This window comes from Emys orbicularis, chromosome 1 (genome assembly GCF_028017835.1).
Source record: "Emys orbicularis isolate rEmyOrb1 chromosome 1, rEmyOrb1.hap1, whole genome shotgun sequence".
NCBI lineage: Eukaryota > Metazoa > Chordata > Testudines > Emydidae > Emys > Emys orbicularis.
In genome coordinates, this window is record NC_088683.1 from 321,101,259 (window position 1) to 321,122,278 (window position 21,020).

The window sequence follows — 21,020 nt, forward strand, 5'->3', positions numbered from 1 at the left end:
CCCACCCGTAATATATATACTTGGAGCTTCAAAAGGGCTAATATCTCAAAGCTGAGGGAAATTATCAATGAAATTGACTGATAAGAAAAATTTAGACATAAAAATGTGAATGAAAACTTGGAATTCTTTAAGAAGAATTTATTAGATGGCAAAAAGCCATGGTTACACAATCAAGAAACAGATCAATCTTGGCTAAAAGCCAGTCTTAGTTCAGCAGTAAAGTGAAAGCAGCAATTAGAAATAAAAAACCAATATGTATCAATTGGAAAAAGGGGGAAACAGACATCAATCAATATAAATTAGACATTATGAAGTACAAACAATTGATAAGGAAGATGAAAACATCAGAGAAAAATCCATGTTTGGCTGGGCTAAGGACAATAAGGAGATTTTTAGATGTTAGGAGCAACAGAAATCTTTGCAATCATTCAATTATTTAATTGAGATGGAAAAATTATTAATAATGATGCACAAAAAGCAGATGTGTTTGTGACAATCAGCATTCAATAAATATTTCTGTTCTGTCTTTGGAAAGAAGCAGAATGAAGTACTTATATCATATGATAATAAAGAAGTACTTTTGAGTTCATTAGCAACTGAGGATGTTAGACAACATCTACAAGGGATAAACCTTTTTAGATCAGCAGGCCCAATAACTTGTACTCAATAGTTAAAAAAGAATTAGCTGAGGAAATCTCTGGCCTGGTGATGTTTATTTTTAATAAATCTTGGAATACTGGGGAAATTCCAGAAGACTGGAAGACTACTAATGTTATACCAATATTCAAAACAGGCAAGCGGGATGACCCAGGTAACTAATAGATTGGTTACTCTGACATCAATTACAGGCAAAATAATGGAAAAGCTAATACTGGATTAAATTAACAAAGAATTAAAGGGTAGGAATATAATTAATGCCAGTCAGTCAACAGTATTTTGCAGAAAACAAGTCTTGTCAAACAAATCTGATTTATTTTTTGATGAGATTACATGTTTGGTTGATAAAGGTAACTTCGTAGACTTCTGTAAGGTGTTTGTCTTAGTACTGCATAATATTCGGATTAAAAATTAATACTGTACATGTACAGCACACCTTAAATAGATTAAGAGCTGGGTAACTGACAGAGCTCAAAAATTAGCTGTAAATGCAAAATTAACATTGAATGGGGGTGTTTCTAGTGGGGTTCTGCAGAGATTGGTATTAAAACTGATGCTATTCCACATTTTCATCAATGATCTGGAAATAAATATAAAATAACTGTTGATAAAATTTGTAGATACAAAGATTGGTGGAATGGTAAAGAATGATGTGTACAGGGCAGTCACACAGAGCAATCTGAATCACTTGGTAACCTGGGCCCATTCAAACTAAACGTATTTTAATACAGCCAAATGCAAAATAATACATCTAGGAACAAGGAATACCTATACCTACAGAATGGAATGGGGGACTGTATCCTGGAAAGCAGTGACTCTGAAAAGAATCTAGGGGTCATAGTGGACAAGCACCTCAATATGAGCTCTCAGTTCAATACTGTGGCAAAACGGGATATTGAGATCATTGGATGTACAAACAGGGGAGCAGTGAGTGATTTTTACCTCTGTATATGGCATTGGTTAGACCAGTACTGGAATACTGCATCCAATTCTGGTCTCCACATTGTAAAGAGGATATAGAAAAATTGGAGAGGATGCAGAAGAGAGCCACAACAATTATTCGAGGGCTGGAGAAAATGCGTTATCATGAGAGACATAAAGAACTCAATCTGGCAGTTTATCAAAAAGAAGCCTTAGAGGTGACTTAATTACAGCATATAAGTACCTTCATGGTAAATGGAGGAAAATTAAGCTACTGCGAATTTAGGCCACTTTACTTCTCAATGAGAGCATCCACATGGGATTTCATGTGCTTGGCTTCACACCTTTAGTTGATTTGGCTTAACTTTTCTGAGTGTTCCTGGGTAGAGAAGCCCTCTGTGCAGCGTGGACCTATCTAAACTACATTTTGTAAAGCAATATTCTACCTTACAGAACTATGTAAGTAACAAACATCATTCTGCAGAGATACATATGTCAACACTGAGATGCAGAGACATCAGGGCAGAAAGTCTCTCTTCCCTTTATCATCTAACCAGAAATGTCTTTAGGGCAGAATCATTTTAAATGCAAAAATAATCTATCAAATTAGTACTCATGGAGTTATTTTCAAACACTAACAAGTCAATAAATATTTGATTGTTACAGATCCAGGATATAAGGTAAAGACTTATCTTCCAATTCTGTGGCCTTACTTTTTCCTAAGATGAGTAGTTTTTTTGCTGCCTTCTGAAGATCTGCCCACTCACATTGACTCACTCAGATTTGCCTCACCAGCAGCTATATTACCGAGCAGGAAATGATTTTACATTCTTACTTCACAAGCCCTGGAAGCAGGTGGGATGGAAATACTCCAAACAGAAATATAAATACTTTTTGAGATCATACTGTCCTTGACCTTTGTATTAGTAATGGATGAAAAACCTAAAATATTGTTGCAAACCAGCGTGAACCTCATAACAGAATCCTGTTTAGTTTAGTATGCTACATAAACTGTGTGTCCTGAAATAATAAAATTCCTTTTACTATTTAAACGTTATTGTGATATGGTTCGTTATGAATTTGTAATTGAATACTGCACGGATCTATTGTTTTCTGTTCAAAACAAAGGTCACAAAGCCTACCGTCATAGAGTGGACTGTATTCAATAAGTACAGAGTTTAAAATCATTTAAAAACCATACATTATTGATGAGGTACTTACTCGTAAATCTTGACAAGCTAGAATGTTATCAAGCCATTTATAAAGATAGCCATCAGGGGAAAGACCCACATTGTCAAATACAGGGCCACAGCAGAGTACAGCTGACATTGCCTAATAATACAGAGAAATCTGTTAATTAGGCAAGTGTTTAACATTTGTGAATATGTTTAACAGACTGTGCTTACAAGACATTTCCAATTGCTACCTGTTTTTAGTGAAATAGTGCTTTTTTGCTAGATTTCAACATTTACATTGATATAGAAGGTAACTGCATTAGTTAAAATAGGTTAATTATAATTAAAAACTGCATTAATTAATTCAAATGCTGAATTAAAAAATTAAGCACATTAAAGGCACACTGCCATAAGAACACTTTACAAATGCTTCAAAATGTGTTTTGTCATTTCAGCCAATCTGTTCTTAATGAGATTATAAAACCTATTAAACATTTCATTAGCATCATATTCTCTGTCTAAATTAAAATTGTTTTATATCATTTGATGCAGCATATACTGGTACATAAAACATTATTTTCCCAGTTTACTTAGGTGCTTGGGTTGCAGCTGTTAGAGCTGGACAAGATTTTTAAAACTACTGAGTACATCCCCATATAAGTGCAGGATATGTCCTCTGGAAATAGGATGTATCAGATACTGAACTGATACTGCACTTGATCTTAGGGCCTGATATGCTGCTTCCACTGAAGTCAGTGAGAGCTTTTCCTTACTGAAAATCCAAATAATAAAACAAAATTTCACTCTATGTGGGCAAAAAAGAAGTAAGCTACAATAAATGACTTTAGATTATAATTTTGGAAAGAAAAATAGGAATTTTTAACTTTATAGATCTCTCTCTCAAAATAATCAATTACTGTAAATAAAAGGAAACAAATAACCATGAAATTTGCCTCTTTTAAATGTCTAAACTTAGGATTTGTTGTTGTAATTTGTATTACTGAATAGATCACTTTGCATAGTGGAAAGAAAATATGCTATACCTTTAATGCACAATACTGGTATCTTGTAATCTGGTGATTTCTGTCACTGTAACGATCCAGTGGTGTAAACATAATACTGAAAGGTCCAGCCCATTGACTAAATAAGATGAAAAGGTGGTGCCTCAAGCTTTGCTGAGGGAAGAGAAATCTCCGATGGTGAACTAAGGGAATAAAAATAAAATTCGTCATGGCTTGCTAAAGTAAAATAAACACAATAGAAATAATCAGTCAGTGCCCTATCCCAATGGCAGTAGTGATAGCATATGAATTTCACACTTCCATGAATAGGAAGTCTTTCCTTATATTTGAGGATACACATAGTCCAAAGTAGCTAAACATCTTTTGTTAATCTAATATAGTTAATAAGACACATTTTATTTTGAAGAGCCTTAATGCTTTGAATGAACATGTGTTTATATTTTATAATCATGTCTGTGTACAACTAACTTTAGAATCAGGGTTTTGGAATTCACTGCCTCATGTACTTCTTTCATGGTAAACTCCTACCTGCTTGGTATTTCCAGGTCTTTCAGCATAAGCCCTAATAGTGGATATACGCTGTCCTACTATAGTAACAGGTGGAGATAGGAAATAGAGCAAAGCTTTTATCATATCATTCCCTTATAAAGAGGTTTGGTAGGCTAACTCAAATGCTAAGACAGTTCCTGAGCAAAAGAAAAATATCTATTAATGCTAAAAAAAAAAAAAAAAAAAAGTGAGAAAAAAATTCAGAAGTTTTCAAAATTCTTCCAACTCAAAACAGGATGGGGGATAGGATCTCTCAGATGGCAGACAGAGACTAGGGAGAAACTAATTTAACGGGGAAGAAATTACCATTCTTCAACATCCTTGTATGCCAGCCCAGAAATAGGAATTTCAGATAGCAATGTGCAATACAAAATTAAACAGACCAGAAATTCACCCTGTGGGGCTGAAATGAACAAGAGAAAATTTTCCTAGCCCAGTGAAAAGGGAAAATCCATAAGAGAAGGAAATGACAAAAAGGTTTAAGTTCTGCATTATCCAGATAAAAAATAGTTCCCTTGAGAGGGCCTAGCCCATTCCTGCTGCTACTTCTCCTGAAGCAGAGCCATTGCACTGACAGGTTGCTGGACTCATTTTGCCTTTGGCTATAAGGCAGGGAGGGGAGTGGTACAAGACCAATAAAAACATGGAACTGCATATACTAGAACTATCTCTGCTCAGTTACAGGGCCTGTTAACCACAGAAATTAATGCACAGGCCTCCCAGCTGGTTAAGAGGGGACACACTGAACCTATAGAGTACACTATTAAAAAGGCATTTCTGGTTAACTAGAAAGAGGCAGGGCACACTGCTACTGGTGGGCTGTTTCATCCCACATCCAAAGAAGATAAAACCCCAAAGTCTAGTCTAGCTAACCAATAAAAATTGCAAGTCAATATTTACAATTATTTAAAGATAATGGAAGCTGACAATGAAAATGTGTTTGTCAAGGAATTACATATTATGGCTTTGTTAGTTTTTGCCATGTTTTAACATCTGCTTGTTAACAGAAAGATAATTGTCTCTTCATAAAGAAATTTTGAATTAATTAACTAACAGTTATTGTTGGCTTTCTGCAGAACATATAAAACGGCTGTTTCAATGTGCAAAGTTCATAGAAATATAGTTACTATAGATAATGCACACTAGATTATAAACACAATGAGAATACATGCAAAGAGGAATACCTTTGCAAATATTCACTACTGAGTAATTTCTTACACAAACCCTATATGGATGGGAACAGAAAAAAGGAGTTCAGTAAATTGTCCACTGATAACAGCTAATGAGATGGCACCATTCAAATTAATGGGATTTTTCTATTGACTGGAATGGGAGCAGGGTCAACTATAGGTGGTCACTATGGACTTCTTTTCCTTATCTTGTACATATCTTAGGGTATGTCTACACTACAGGATTACTCCGATTTTACAGAATTCGATTTTTGGCAACAGATTGTATAAAGTCGAGTGCATGCAGCCACACTAAGCACATTAATTCGGCGGTGTGCATCCATGTACCGAGGCTACCGTCGACTTCCGGAGTGTTGCACTGTGGGTAGCTATCCCAGAGCTATCCCATAGTTCCCGCAGTCTCCCCCACCCATTGGAATTATGGGTTGAGCTCCCAATGCCTGATGGGGCCAAAAATTTGTCGTGGGTGGTTATGGGTAAATGTCGTCAGTCAATCCTCCCTCTGTGAAAGCAACGGCAGACAATCATTTTGCGCCCTTTTCCCTGGATTGCCCGGGCAGAGGCCATAGCACGGCAACCATGGAGCCCGTTCAGCCTTTTTTCACTGTCACCATATGTCTACTGGATGCTGCTGACAGACACGGAACTGCAGCGCTACACAGCAGCATCCCCTTGCCTTTGCAAGTTGGCAAAGACGGTTACCAGTCATACTGTACCGTCTGCTGCTGTCATGGGTGCTCCTGGCTGGCCTCGGTGAGGTCAGTCGGGGGCGCCTGGACAAAAATGGGAATGACTCCCCAGGTCATTCTCTTCTTTAAGTTTTGTCTAATGGAGAGTCAGTCCTGCCTAGAATATCAGGCAAGCCTACTAAAGAACCAGAGAGGCAAACGGCCGCTCCGGGTCAGAGCCCCAGACATCCCGCAGAAATGATGAGCTGCATGCCATTCTAGGGGGTGCCCCTACAACAACCCCACCCGTTGCTTCCCTCCTCCCCCACCCCTCCCGGGCTACCTTGGCAGTTATCCCCCCATTTGTGTGATGAAGTAATAAAGAATGCATGAATTTGAAACAACACTGACTTTATTGCCTCTGCAAGCAGAGATCAAAGGGGGGAGCGGAGGGCGGTTGGCTTACAGCAAAGTAGAGTGAACCACCATTCTGCACTTGCTCAGCCTATAGCTGAAAATGGGAATCTGTGATAAGCACTAGGATAGAAGCACAGGCAGGACTGAATCTCCATTTGTGTGTGGGCCTTTGGTTGACACTGGTAAAATACAAAATATCCCAGGATATGTATGTTGGGGGACAGTTCTAAATGGCAGCTTTATTTTTTTATTTGCAGCAAAATGTAGAGGTCTAAGTATCTGATTGTGAGCCCTGGGAGCAAGGGGTAGGCTGGGGTAGGTGCGACTGCGCGGTGCTGCTGACTGGGAGAGCAGCCTGAGGCAGAAGCCTCCAAATCACATGATATTCCAGGCAGGACTGAATCTCTATTACACAAAACTTAAAGAAGAGAATGACCTGGAGTCATTCCCATTTTTGTCCAGGCGCCCCCGACCGACCTCACCAAGGCCAGGCAGGAACACCCATGTCTGCCCAGGTGCCCCCGACCGAACTCACCAAGGCCAGCCAGGAGCACCCATGTCTGCCCAGGCGCCCCCGACTGACCTCACCGAGGCCAGCCAGGAGCACCCATGGGACAACGATGACGGTTACCAGTCATACTGCACCGTCTGCCGTCTGCAAGGCAAGGCAAGGGGACGCTGCTGTGTAGCGCTGCAGCACCACGTCTGCCAGCAGCATCCAGTAGACATACGGTGACAGTGAAAAAAGGTGAGAAACAACAATGTTTTTGACCCTTCAGGCACTGGGAGCTCAACCCAGAATTCAAATGGTTTTCGGAGAGTGCGGAAACTGTGGGATAGCTACAGTCATCAGTCGCCCCTCCCTCCGTGAGCATCCATTTGATTCTTTGGCTTTCTGGTACGCTTGTCTCAGCTCCTTAAGTTTCACGCAGCACTGTGTTGAGTTCCTGTTGTGGCCTCTGTCCATCATGGCCTTGGAGATTTTTTCAAATGTTTTGGCATTTCGTCTTTTGGAACGGAGTTCTGATAGAACAGATTCATCTCCCCATACAGAGATCAGATTCTGTATCTCCCGTACGGTCCATGCTGGAGCTCTTTTTTGATTCTGGCTGTGCTGATGAGCTCTGCATGGTCACCTATGCTGATCAGTGCTCCACGCTGGGCAAACAGGAAATGAAATTAAAAAGTTTGCGGGGCTTTTCCTGTCTACCTGGCCAGTGCATCCGAGTTCAGATTGCTGTCCAGAGCGGTCACAATGGTGTACTGTGGGATAGCTCCCGGAGGCCAATACCATCGAACTGCAGCCACACTAACCCTAATTCAAAATGGCAATGTCGATTTCAGCGCTACTCCCCTCATCGGGGAGGAGTACAGAAATCGATTTTAAGAGCCCTTTATGTCAAAGTAAATGGCTTTGTTGTGTGGACGGGTGCAGGGTTAATTCGATTTAACGCTGCTAAATTCGACCTAAACTCATAGTGTAGACCAGGCCTTATATATATGTTACATATATCATACACCTGTAAACAACCAAATCATGAAACCATCCAGTTGTGCACGTTTCTGGCCTATATTAATGCGTACTCTCATTACTCTTTCCCTAATTCTTCTGCATTCCCGCCTTCCTACTCCTTGGTACGCCTGTTGATGTTGTCTGTCAAATATTCTGTAAACAGCAAATGTACTGGGAGCGAGCAAGTGTCCATATTTTAGTTTCTATTAGTTAGGTGGAGCCTTTTGAAGCAGACCTTTTTACTTTATTTGCTAATAGAATTACTTTACATTTTAAAAACAATCTTGCGACACACACAATGCATGAGTATATGGCAATACTATAATAATATAGCAAAGCAAGAGCAGATATGAGCAATCTGTTGCTGTAAGAAAGACCAAAGGGAGTTTTTCTGAAATGGGATACAACTGGAAGCAAGTTTTCCACTATATGTTTAAAACTGAAAAAACATTTACTGCAGCTATCAATAGAGATTTTTTTCTTTTCTATGGGCCTGATTGAGTTCCCATGAAGTTAATGAAAATTTTGACACTTCAAAGGTTGCAGGATAAAGCCCTATGTAAAAGAAATCTGGAGCTGCAGCAGGCTGTATATGGTTCATTTGCTGGGCTTAGAAAGAGAAGAGTCTTATATATGTGCATTGCAAGCTTTGCTATGTTTTTTGTTTTGATTCTTGAGAGAATTCTGTATTCAGTTGCCCAAATTCCCTCTAATATTTGCTACAAAACAACCTTATGAAGCGTGGCTTATAAAGAGAAAACCAGAAAAATTAAATAGTGAATTAATATATCAATTGTACTTACACTGTGTTAAATGTAGTTGTGTAATATAATGAGGTAATATATCATACCTGGAACACACTGAATCAAGTTGGCAGTCATGGCACTGAAATGTGCTCTCATGTCCTTAAGAATTTCAACTTCTTTATCATTTTCAGCCTCTAGCAGCATGCGAGTTAGATCAACATACTCTAAGAACAAGGCTCCAAGGGCTAAAGTATCCCTCTCTAAGGCTCCATTTGTACTAGGATAAAGAAAAGTTGAACATTTCAATATGAGTGACAGTGCATTTAACTTGCGACGTAATACATTATAATCTTTAAACACAGATTTGAAGCTTCCATAGTCGCATATTTAAAAAAAACATATTTTGTATGTTTTATAATTGTTCAAAGAAGCTACTAACAAACAGAATGATGACATCACCAGTGGAAATTCTTCCATACAAAACAGTGTTACCTGTCACTTATAACACCAGCATCAGCAAGCAATTCAAAAATTCGCAATAGCTGCAGTCTCAGCAGATCTCGGCGCTCACGGCGTTTCTTATTCTTGGGGTTAAAAAAAGAGATACTTAATACACGTGGAGGTCCAGACATTAAAATAATGCAAGCCTGGTCATTGAAGCTGTGTTTAAAGCAAAGCAGTATAACTGATGTATTTGCTTATGATGGAGTACTACTTCATTTGTGTGTACCATAGTACAGGTATGCTTACATAACAACACAGGTATGTTCACATTTCTAACTTTCTAAACAATTCTTGAAGAAACAGTTTATAGCCATATTTGTCCATGAGGAAAAAGTGGACATGGTATTCTTGAAATTCTGGACCAGAAATAACTTTTAATATTCAAGTTTTGGTGCTGAAAACACACTTTCTTCATGTGCTGAAATATTATCATATGATATCCAAGAATGCTGCCTCTTGGATCTTTGAAAGTGAGCATCAACAGTACTTCCTACAACCATGGTAGTCTCAGTTCATAAACTCTCTCCTGTATTTTATACTTTCACTAGGAGAAAGTGTGGTTTAGTGTCGCAGAACCCCCAAGGCTTCCTCTTCACCTAACACTTCCAGGAAGCTCTCCTTCACCTCCAGAAAAAACCCTGCTTTGCTCCTGACAAATGTGAAGTCAGCTAGCAAGGCCTGCTCTTTGCCTGGACCGCTGTAAGTAGGGTGATGGGGGTGGGTGGTAATAGGCACCTACATAAGAAAACCCTGAATACTGCGGCTGTCCCTATAAAATCAGGATATCTGGTTAACCTAGCTGGAAGTGCAGCCTGCAAAGCCTTCTTGGGAGTGAAGGGAGCTACAAAGATGACTTGTTTTGTCTTCCAGTGAACACCAGAAAGTATGTCTTCCCTCTCCTTCCCCTCTTCCTATTGCTCTAAATTACAAAAAAACCAAGGGAAAGTGATAAGACCAGTCACTGCACTTAGTAGTGGAATTTGCAGTCAATATAGGAAAACCTCATTAAAAGTTATATTTTCCCTGAGTACAAGGGCAGTCTACACTTGAAAGTTGTACCAGCATAATTATTTTGTTTAGGGGTGTGATTTGTTATCAATATAGTTATACTAGTACAATCCCTAGTGCGGATGCAGTTATATCAATATAAAGATACCTTAGACGGGAATAAGTTATATTGGTATAAGCAATTTTATTTTATTTATATCAATTTAATTGCATCCACACTGGGGGGGCTGGAGGTTACAGAACTAGAACTATACCAGTAGAAGGGCAGCTTTCTAGTGTAGACAAGGGCTAACAGAAACTGAAGTCCCTGGTAAGACCTGTCTATACTACAGAGATAAATCATATTTCCAACACTGTTGTGAAACATGGTTGTGGTTCAGTCATGTTACAATATCTTTTCCCCTCACCATTGTAAGTGGGATTTCACTATATCTAAATTCACCATGAAGAGGTGCCACTGTATTTAACTAACTTGTTCCTCCCCTAAAAAATATAAATAAAAACGTATGAACTGTATATTTTACACAATAATTTAATTTTAAATAATCCATTTAAATTCAGTTTTAAATGGAATTGCTTTCTAATTTTTTCTTATTAAAAAGGTTCCTTTATTAAATATCAAGCTAGAGTTACCAATAGGCTATCTTTCTGTTTTTTTTTTTTTTTTTTTTTTTTTTTAAAGAAACACATTTACTACTTTTAACTTCATGTTGCAATTTAAATAAACAAATCTCATTTCTTGAACTAACCTCTGGTCTTCTTTCTAGGGCTTCTTTCATTAATGGGTGAAGTTCTTCTACTAATTCCCTAAAATAAAACAAAACAAAAACTTTCTAAACAAAATCCTTCATAATTGAGTTCATCTTCATGAATTAAATGCTCCTTTTAAGACAAAGAGTATTACACTGCACTCTATAAGGCTTCTATAACACATTTATTGCTCTGGATAGTGTATGTTCCCTCCCAGCTACATATTTGGGCACTGATATTCTTGTGGTCCAACAAGCAAGGACAAATCTTAGGAAGGGTTCCAACTAGGGCTGCAGTTTCTACACCAAGGCAGTGGGAGAAAGTACTAACGTAATGGAAGGTTAGATTAAACCTAATACGAATAGGAAGGTAAAGCTTTTTAGTGCTTATGAAATATTAAGTTACTGGGGAAAAGCTATCTGTAGCTTTCACCCAGAACTTCCATCCAATACCACATCACAAGCATAGACTGCTAATTCAGTGCTCCTTGTCACTCCCTTCTCCCACAAAATTCAACACCCTATTTATTACATAAACGCTAACATTTTAGAATTAAAATTTTAAAAATTAATAATTTTACATTAAAACAAAAACAGCATATCTGAATTAAAAGCAAGTTCCTGAGATTATTGTAAACTGTGCAGTACCTGAAAACAAGAGAATTTGTTCTTCCAAATCCTAATACAAGTGATTCTGTGATTTCTATGCTTTCAAGTCTCATCAAAGGTACTAGCTGCTTTAACAGGACTCCAACAGATGGGGTTCCTATAGCCTAAAATATATTTATTAAGAAATCACCAACATTTAATTATTAGCATTATCCATATCAAATAAACAATTACAGATTCCAAAGCATGAATGAGTATTCAACAAAAAAAGAATAATTTAAGAGTCAAAAAGTGCCTTTTGTAAATCATAATGAAATCACTTTATAACTGTGGATATGTTCTAATTGTCTGTCTTCTACATCATATCTATGTGAGTAAAGTCCAGTATATATATGGATCAAAGCAATTTCAATCACTGATTTTAATCATGATTTAAATCAGCAAGCAGAAAACATTGATTTAAAGGTTTAAAACAAATACAAGGAAGTTCTTCTTCACGCAGCGCACAGTCAACTTGTGGAACTCCTTACCTGAGGAGGTTGTGAAGGTTAGGACTATAACAGCGTTTAAAAGAGAACTGGATAAATTCATGGTGGTTAAGTCCATTAATGGCTATTAGCCAGGATGGGTAAGGAATGGTGTCCCTAGCCTCTGTTTGTCAGAGGATGGAGATGGATGGCAGGAGAGAGATCACTTGTTAGGTCCACTCCCTCTGGGGCACCTGGCATTGGCCACTGTCGGTAGACAGGATACTGGGCTAGATGGACCTTTGGTCTGACCCGGTACGGCCGTTCTTATGTTCTAAATAATTAATTTTGAATCTTGTTTTACATTTGAACTTACTTATATTCCTTAAAAAAGGTTTATTCTCATTGGTTGGTAACCATTAAAACATGTTGATTTGCAACCAGATATACTCTTTCACTAAATGTAGTGCTTCTTTTTGCTAACCAGGAGGATACACTATATCTATACCCATTTATTTAAGCAATTAGATAGCTTTAACTTACATTTATTCAGACTCTTAATTTTTTACATTTTTCTATGTTAGAAAATGGAGAGTGTTGCATTTCTCATTTACTAGATGGTGATTAATTTTTACTAGTGATTGATGTTATGCTCTATTTGAATGGAAATTAAAATTAAATTAAAAATGCACAAAACAGCCATTTTTAATTAAATAAAACTTCCTTACAAAGCATAAGAAAAAAGTTTATCGAAACATGTTTTGCATTTAAAACGAACTGATTTATTAAACAGTTTATCCATCCATTCATCCATCAGCAGGAAGTTGAAGCAGACAAATTCAGACTGGAAATGAGATGTAAATTTGACAGTGAGGGCAATTAACCATTGGAACAATTTACCAACGGTCGTGGTGGATTCTCTGTCCGTGACAATTTTGAAATCAAGATTGGATGTTTTTCTAAAAGATATGCTCTAGGAATTATTTTGGGGAAGTTCTATGGCCTCTGTTATATGACTAGATGATCACAATGGCCTTGAAATCTATCGATCTATTGTTAGTGAGTTGAACTGATTATTTCTGGTCACTACATCCTTCAAGATTTTAGAACCAGTAGATCTCATCCTTTCACATCTAGTTTTTATTGATAGATTGGAAGAAAAAAAAAAACAGCTTTCCGGCTTTTTCAACTTCCAACTGGTTACTTAACTTCGCATAAAAGAGTCATTGAACTGAACTAGCTGAATAAACAGAAATGAAGAAAACAGTCTCTTCATCTGCAGAAAAGGTTACTGCTGTCAAAAGCTGGTTTGGCACTTCAACAGTTCCGGATCCAGGTGCTTAGCCAGTGACTTCCACCAGTTCAGTGGGCTGACTTTCTTTAAATCTTGGCAGCAAACAAGTACTCCAATATTATTTTTTGTAGTTAACTTTTAAATGATTTTAATATATTATAGTAAGTTTAGGCCTTAACATAGGTTGTCAATTTCAAATTTAATTTTAAATAGCATATCTTTATAAATAAATCTGAATTTAAATAAAACATCTGATTTTAATTTTTTAATCGATATTTATCCACCCTGGTTTAAAAGTTTTCTGTATTTTAAAAGACAGTATTGTACTTTATTTTCATAAATAGTATTGTACTTTTTAAATTAAGTTTACAATATCAACAAAAGACTCCAGTCAATGAATTTGTAGGAATTAGTACATTTCTCAAGCAGTTACCACTTGGCCTTTGGTTTCATATCACACTCCAGAATTGCAATAATGACGCAGAAATACATCGCCCATTGTGCCTTATTGCTTATGTATGTGCTATAACAGTACTTAACAGAGTGATCTGCATTAAAAGCATGACACAAGGTAAAGTTAACTTTAGCATATTATGTGCAGCATTTCCATACTTGGAATATATACTACTTAGAATACAAATTAACAACATAACACAGGAATGTGCTGCAAATACCACGGGAATTGTCAAATGTTTAATGGCAAATGGTGTAATGTGCTATACAAATGAATGTTTTCAATAATAAATAATAATACTTAAACCAAATCACATATGTCGAAATAGTCCTCAGATGTACTTTTATCACTACTACTTGGCTTTCACATGTAAATTCTTTTAAAAACATATTTAAAATAATTATGGAATAATTCTTCTGAAGCATGCCATGTCACCTTGTTATCGTAGCTTACTGTTCCATCGGGAGTGGTAGCCATGATCTCTGGAGTGGAAGCACGTAAGTGTCCAGGGCTCATAATACTGGGTTTCGCTACTCCAAAGCAGAGAATAAGATAGTTTCTCCACAGAGTTACATAGTTGTCTCCACTGCTCGCTGTACTGGTTTTCTTTGCATTAACAGGGATACTGGAATTAAAAAAAAAAAATAGTTAATCCCAGTTCCTAATTTTAATTTTCCAGAGCTTTTTAAAAAAACGAAACAAGCTGAGTAACAACAACTATACTATTAAATATTATATGATGTAAAAATAAAATCAATGAAGGCAATAAGAAATGGAATCATTACAGTTTAAAGTGGCAATTATCATATCAAATACCAAAAGTTTGGATACTATTAGCATAGCTGGACTGCCAGACTGGTCTGAAAATATGGGACTATAGAATTTACATAATAATGTCACTAACCCAGAGTATCACTTACTTTGGATCCACAAGAGGCATTACTAGCTGTAACCTCGTAAAAGCATATGGCCAAGCATAGCTAAGAGCCGTAGGACAATGTTTTGGTAAATTCTCTTGTCTAAGAAAACTGAAGAGGCAGAGAACCCATGGATCTTTAACTGACTGTGCAAATATCCAGACATGGGAAGGGCTTTTTACATCATAATGACTATTTACTAAGACTGCATTCCATTCTACCAGCCATTGCAAATCCACATTGTGTGTTAATGGTAATGTAGTCTGTGGAAAGAAAAAACAAAACAAAATCACAGTGGTAATAACTTATTCCCAACTATTTCGGTCTGCAAGGCATTTAGGCATCTACTTCCTAAATAAAGATGCTCGCGCGTTTTGCTCAATCAAGGCATTAATCGGTTATAAATGCCATCTCCTATTGGCAAGAGCTGTTCCCATCATATGAAGAAACCATTTCTCTACTGTATATTCTTTAACTCTTTTCTTAAGAAAAATATCTGTGGGAATGAAGGCTAAAAATGTGTAAATTTGGTACATTAATAACATGAATTAAATCTGAAAAACACTGATGTTATTGGGTTATAACTGTATATATAAAACTGTTTTTATATCATATACCAAACTTCTATATTGACAAAAACAAAACAAAGGAACGAACAATGACTAAGCAATGTGGGCATATGTTTTTATGTACACATTTATATACATACATATACTGACATAGATACAAATTTTCAGTTAAATTTTCAGTTTTGTTACAGACTTTTGTACCTAAGTCACTTAAATGCTTTTGAAAATTTTACCCATAAATAAAACCCCTGGAGCTTTGGGGCAGGAACTGTGTCTTTCTTTATGTTTGTAAAGCACCTAGCACAATTGGTTGCTACTGTAGTACAGTGTATATTTTATGACTGCCAGGATAAAACAAACCCAGAACTCGTACTGACACTTACGTACAATAAGGGGCAGATCCTCAGCTGGTGTAAATTCTCATAACTCCACTGATTTCAATGGAGCTATGACAATTCACACGAGCTGGAGTATCTGCCCCTATAAACATGAAATAGCTGGTGGTATATTGCAAATGTCTATCATCAGATAAATTACCATTGCTGGTGTAGTAATAGTGCACTTACGGAGGCAACTCGTGCTCAGCTGAATAATAAATGAATTACCTGTAGTGTTAAAATGTTTTGAAATACAACTGCAGTTTTTAGACTAATCATATATCTTTTACATGTCTAGCACGTGGCACAGGAATTTTCTGTGCATTTCTAATAGCTTTCTTTAACTATTTCATGTTATATTTGTTCAGCATATATGGTGAACCATTAGCAATCAGTGAAAATAAGCAAGTACTTACCGAATCAGAAACTGCCACATGAATAAAACTTTCAAGAATAGAAGAACTTAGTTGATCCATGACATCAATCATAGGCCTGTCATCATCCTGTACAAATTAAGGTAATAGTAGTCAACTACTTTCCTTAGCTAACTGATTCTTTTCATCTTTGTTTAATACACGAAACAGAACTGCATGAAAGATTATAAGATACAGAACTGGTAAAAAATATATTCAGGTGGTTGTCTTGATGGATAAATTTTGCCTTTTGTTGTATTAACCTCAAAGTCAAGCCCATTTTGTGGTTTGAAAGGAAGTTAATTACTGGCCTTAATTCACTGAACAAAAGTGCTCATCAGAAAATCCCATATGACTTGGGACATCTGGTATCAAAGGACTGAAAACCTAGTTTAACTGTTTAACTAAAGCATTCCTTTTCTATGAACACACATATTTGTGTTCTCAGGCAGCTAGATGGCTCATCCACACACACAGCAAGACTACATACTTTTATATCTGTACACAAGAAAAAAGTTAGACTTCTGTACTGTACAAGGAATATTTTATGTGAATAAAGTTAAATGTTTATTATGCTGTTTTTGTTGAATATACTGACGTTGTAATAGTGAATTTTATTTTCACTAAAAATTAATAATGCTGATGATACAAAAATTATTTGCCCAATTCAAGGAACGATTTTACAGTATACCTTTGGGTATACTTTATAACAGAAAAAAAACTGAAAAAGGGTTAGATGTTGTGCAAAACTGGAGGTTCTTTGTGAACAACATAACAGGTTTTGCAAAAAGAACGTGATTAGTCCTTTACAGTCAACAGCCCATAAACTGTAAGGTCTGCAATAATCAGACAAATTAAAATGGCAAATTCCAAATAGGTCAAATGTTTTATTTATAATGAATGACCTCTTGCATTATATGCATTATGGTAAAGCAGCACTGTTAATTTTAGTTCAGACTTTATCTCTGGAAAATTTTGTTTTGAAACTTCTAAAAAAAATCCATACCTCTGCCTGCCCCAGGGCGAGAAATAAAGCACGGATCTCTCTGAGAATCAAAACTGCTAGTTTACGGGTAGCAACCTGGAAACTACAAAGTAGTACCAGTGCAAATCCTTCCACAGCATGCAGTACGTTGGAATAAGGACTTCTTTCAGACTGTATCCTATGGCTGGATCCGTTTGGTATCAGCTGTAAAGAAATGAGAAAACTATACTCAAAAGAGGGAAATATTAATGGGGGATGAGGATGAGGTTACTCAGAAGTGCTCTATTTGGCCAGGACGCTCACGAGAATAAAAACAGATAGGCCACAACTTTACTTAAGGGAGGACTGACCCCACCCAAGCTATCAGGAATTAACTGGGTCCCATGTGGGGTTAAATGGCCCCATGACATACAATGAAGGAATGAGGATTGGCTCTCTTAGTGGCTCTCCACTTAATTCAAGGTTAAGCCCACTGCTAGATTCCACTATCCTCCTCCTGCAAGGGGGCATGAAGGTGGACCAGGGATTTAAGACTTCCTCTCATCCTACAGGTTAACAGGGTCCACTAGGCCCTCTTAGGTATTGTGCTCTGTCCCATGTGCTGACCCTTTGAAGCCTATTACCTGCACTGGACACCAACCACAAATTGCAACAATATTTATTGAAATTTATTTAAACCTTCCCCCTTTTTAATTATTTTCATAAGTACCATAACTTATTCTTATTATCCCCACCTGCCAGGCATCCAGGATACCCACTAGATATCTTATCATTCTTGCCCAGAGGGAAAAATTCCTCCCTGATCCCAAAAAAACAACTGGATTAGACCCAGAGCAGGCCTGGAAAGCAGAGGCGGATTAAGGTTTCCTGGAACCCTGGGCCAGAGCAAGTGGGGGGCCCTACCCCATCCCTTCCACCAGCAGCCCCGCCTTTCTGCCTCTTCCCCAGGGCCCTGCCCCCATTCCACCCAAGGTCCCCATATTCTGCACCCCCACTGCAGCCCCACAACCATTTTGCTACTTTCTGGGCCCCTCCCCCACACTGCAGTTCCAAGACTGGAGAAGCTCTGTCCCTCTGCCACAGCCTCAAGCTGCAGCAGGTACCGAGAGCTCCTTCAGTCCCGGGGCCGCAGAGGGAGTCCCAGTCCTGGGGCTTCCCCCGCCAACTCCCATGCTTCTGTGGGAGACGAGGGTCGGGGCGCTGGGGGCTTCCCCTGCAGCCCCTGGCTTTTGCTGGGGAGTGGGGACGCGAGGGCACAGGGGCTTCTCCTGCCGCGCCCGCAAGGCGCTGCTACGGGGGAGCGGGGTCAGGCATGGGGCTTTCCCTGCCTTCCCAGCGGCCAGGGCTCCGGGACTCCCGGTTTGTCCAGGGCCCCTGGGCACAGGCCCTGTAGGCCCAGTGCCTAATCTGTCACTGCTGGAAACCCAGCTCTGACAACTAGAGTACCTACTGGGTAGATGGGATAGCTTTCAGCAAGAAGAAATGTTCAATGCTTAAACATGCCTGGGGTGGGGGTTTTGCTGGAACTAATCACCTCCCTCCCCATCCCTTGAACTGACCAATGTGGCAGCTAAGGGAGGTGAAGCTCCACTCCATTGTCCATAGCCCCAGCCACCCTTATAACTGCAAGATCCCCATTTTCATTCTGGGCAGGAACAGAAGATAGGAAGGGGGACAATTGCTTTTCAGATGCTGGCTCAAGAATAGCAATGAGCATTTCTACATGCAGGATCAAGTCCTTACAGCAGATAATTAAATAACTGTGTTAATCTCAGTGCTGACTATGACAAGCATCTTGAGTCAGCCCCCCGCAAATCATAATATTGATAAAAAATAAGACCAAAATAAATGGAGGAGGATGTCTTTTTAGTTGTCTTCAGGTTTTTGAGCCTTTAAGGTGAACTCAGGTCATGTTTTCAAGTTTTCTTCCCCGACTATATGGTCTAGAAACTTAATTTCATTTTTAAATGAAAGCTGAGATTCTCATGTAATCACGGGACTCCAAAAGCTGGGGCTTTCAGAAAAAATGAATATTGCAAGACTCAATAAAATCATGAGAGTCGGCATCATCGGGAAGCATAGTGATCTCCTCTAAAAACACATTGGGTCTATATAGTATTATTGATTCAACATAATCTACCATGATATTTCATGACATAGGTGTTAATATGGTGCTATTACATGAGAAATACATGACAAAGATAGAGTGAGAGATATTAGAAAGCGTGGCCAAATCTTTTAGACGTTGACAGATCGTTTAGGGAATACAAACAAAAAAGTTATTGAAAATTTCTGTTAAAAGCAAATGGTTTGTTCAGTTTCTTGCTCAGCTGATTTTCAAAAAGTGCTGATCACCCACCCACTGTTGAAAATTAAGCCCTTTTACAGTATCTCAATTTGGGCACTTAAAATATTGAGACACCTAAATTCACGTTTGAAAATCTTGGCTATAAATGCTTATTTATCCAAACAAAATGTCAAATTTTAGAAAGTTTGAAGGGTAAAACAGCCCCACCTCTTTTATATGTTTTTGTTAACAAGCCTATTCTAGTTTGACATACATTCTCCTATGTTGCTGCACTACAATGACATGTACTATGCTGCAAAGGGTAACAGCTGTTCTAGGTACACTTAATCCTGCCTCAGCATGGGTGGATGGACTAGTAGATAACCTGTAGGTCCCTTCCAGCCAGAGGTGAAAGTAAGCCGGTACGCCCCGGTACGGTGTACCAGCAAGAGCTGGTGCGCCGTACCGGGGCGGCCCGGCTTCCCCAGGAGGCAATTTAAAGGGCCTGGGGCTCCCAGCAGCGGCTCTGGGCCCTTTAAACTGCTGCCGGAGCCCCCAGCTGCCGCTGCTACCCCGGCAGGGGAGGGGGAGGGCACTTACCAGTACAGGGCGGGCCAGGGCTGGCTCTGACCCCCCATCCCCGCCCCTTCCGCCCGAGGCCCCGCCCCTTCCGGGGGCCAGAGCCGGCCCCAACCCAGCCCCGTACCGGTAAGTCCCTATTTCTACTTTCACCCCTGCTTCCAGCCCTACATTTCTATGCTTCTATGAGACAGCTGAACCAACTGTTTTATAGAAAAAAGTCTAACAGCAGTGAATTCTGCTGGGGTACAACTTGAGTAAATAAGGCATACATAAAACAGAACACTATCCAGGAAAAGTTAAATAGCATCATAAATGGGTATAACTATTGGAATGCAGTTCTCTTTTATTCATACCTCTGATGATCTGCTTTTTGTCTGTTCACTGGATTTTCCTGGAGTGTGTATTACAAGTTTCCATTGTGTAAGCAACTGTAGCAGCAACTTCAGGGAAGTATCAAGAAGAGTGTGATGCATATCATTCACTTCACGTAGTAGGAAGTTAGTAAAACCAAAGAGCACATCCTCTCGCCAGTCAACAAAGTCAACAAGTAGACCCTGAAGAGAATTTTGTGCAATGTGCCGAAGTTCATCATCCATGTGAATAGAGAGTCTGCATGTTAAAATAAAAGTGACACTAAAAATGTAAACACCATTAAATGGTGTAATTGAGCAAAGTATAAATTAACACTGACAGAAATTCCCCAAAGTTAATGTAAAATTTCATAAAACGATTCAAGCTTTTATTGTTATTGACCACAATCACCATCATCAACATTTTATAGAAATTAAAAAAGATACTATAGAGTAACTTTATGAGCAACTTATTTTTTTCACCTACAAGAGCATGTTTCAAGATAGTTGAAATATGGCAACTTTGCAGTTTCTCAGAACAAAGAATACTGCTGACTGGATCACTTATGAGATCAAAAGACTTTCACGATAATGCAT

General features: G+C 38.4%; 1 protein-coding gene across 2 annotated transcripts in view; it reads right to left on the reverse strand.

Moving 5' to 3' along the window:
- FRY (FRY microtubule binding protein) overlaps positions 1-21,020 on the reverse strand; it is a 297,837-nt gene that overhangs the window by 125,603 nt on the left and 151,214 nt on the right. For both annotated transcript variants that reach the window (XM_065403807.1, XM_065403815.1), the window contains exons 18-28: positions 20,427-20,682; positions 17,226-17,408; positions 16,223-16,309; positions 14,864-15,123; positions 14,379-14,568; positions 11,768-11,892; positions 11,120-11,177; positions 9,351-9,442; positions 8,963-9,135; positions 3,797-3,957; positions 2,800-2,910 (exon numbers count right to left, since the gene is read on the reverse strand). In XM_065403807.1, coding sequence (XP_065259879.1) covers positions 2,800-2,910; positions 3,797-3,957; positions 8,963-9,135; positions 9,351-9,442; positions 11,120-11,177; positions 11,768-11,892; positions 14,379-14,568; positions 14,864-15,123; positions 16,223-16,309; positions 17,226-17,408; positions 20,427-20,682 — 1,696 coding nt within the window. The remainder of the gene's footprint in view (positions 1-2,799; positions 2,911-3,796; positions 3,958-8,962; positions 9,136-9,350; positions 9,443-11,119; positions 11,178-11,767; positions 11,893-14,378; positions 14,569-14,863; positions 15,124-16,222; positions 16,310-17,225; positions 17,409-20,426; positions 20,683-21,020) is intronic.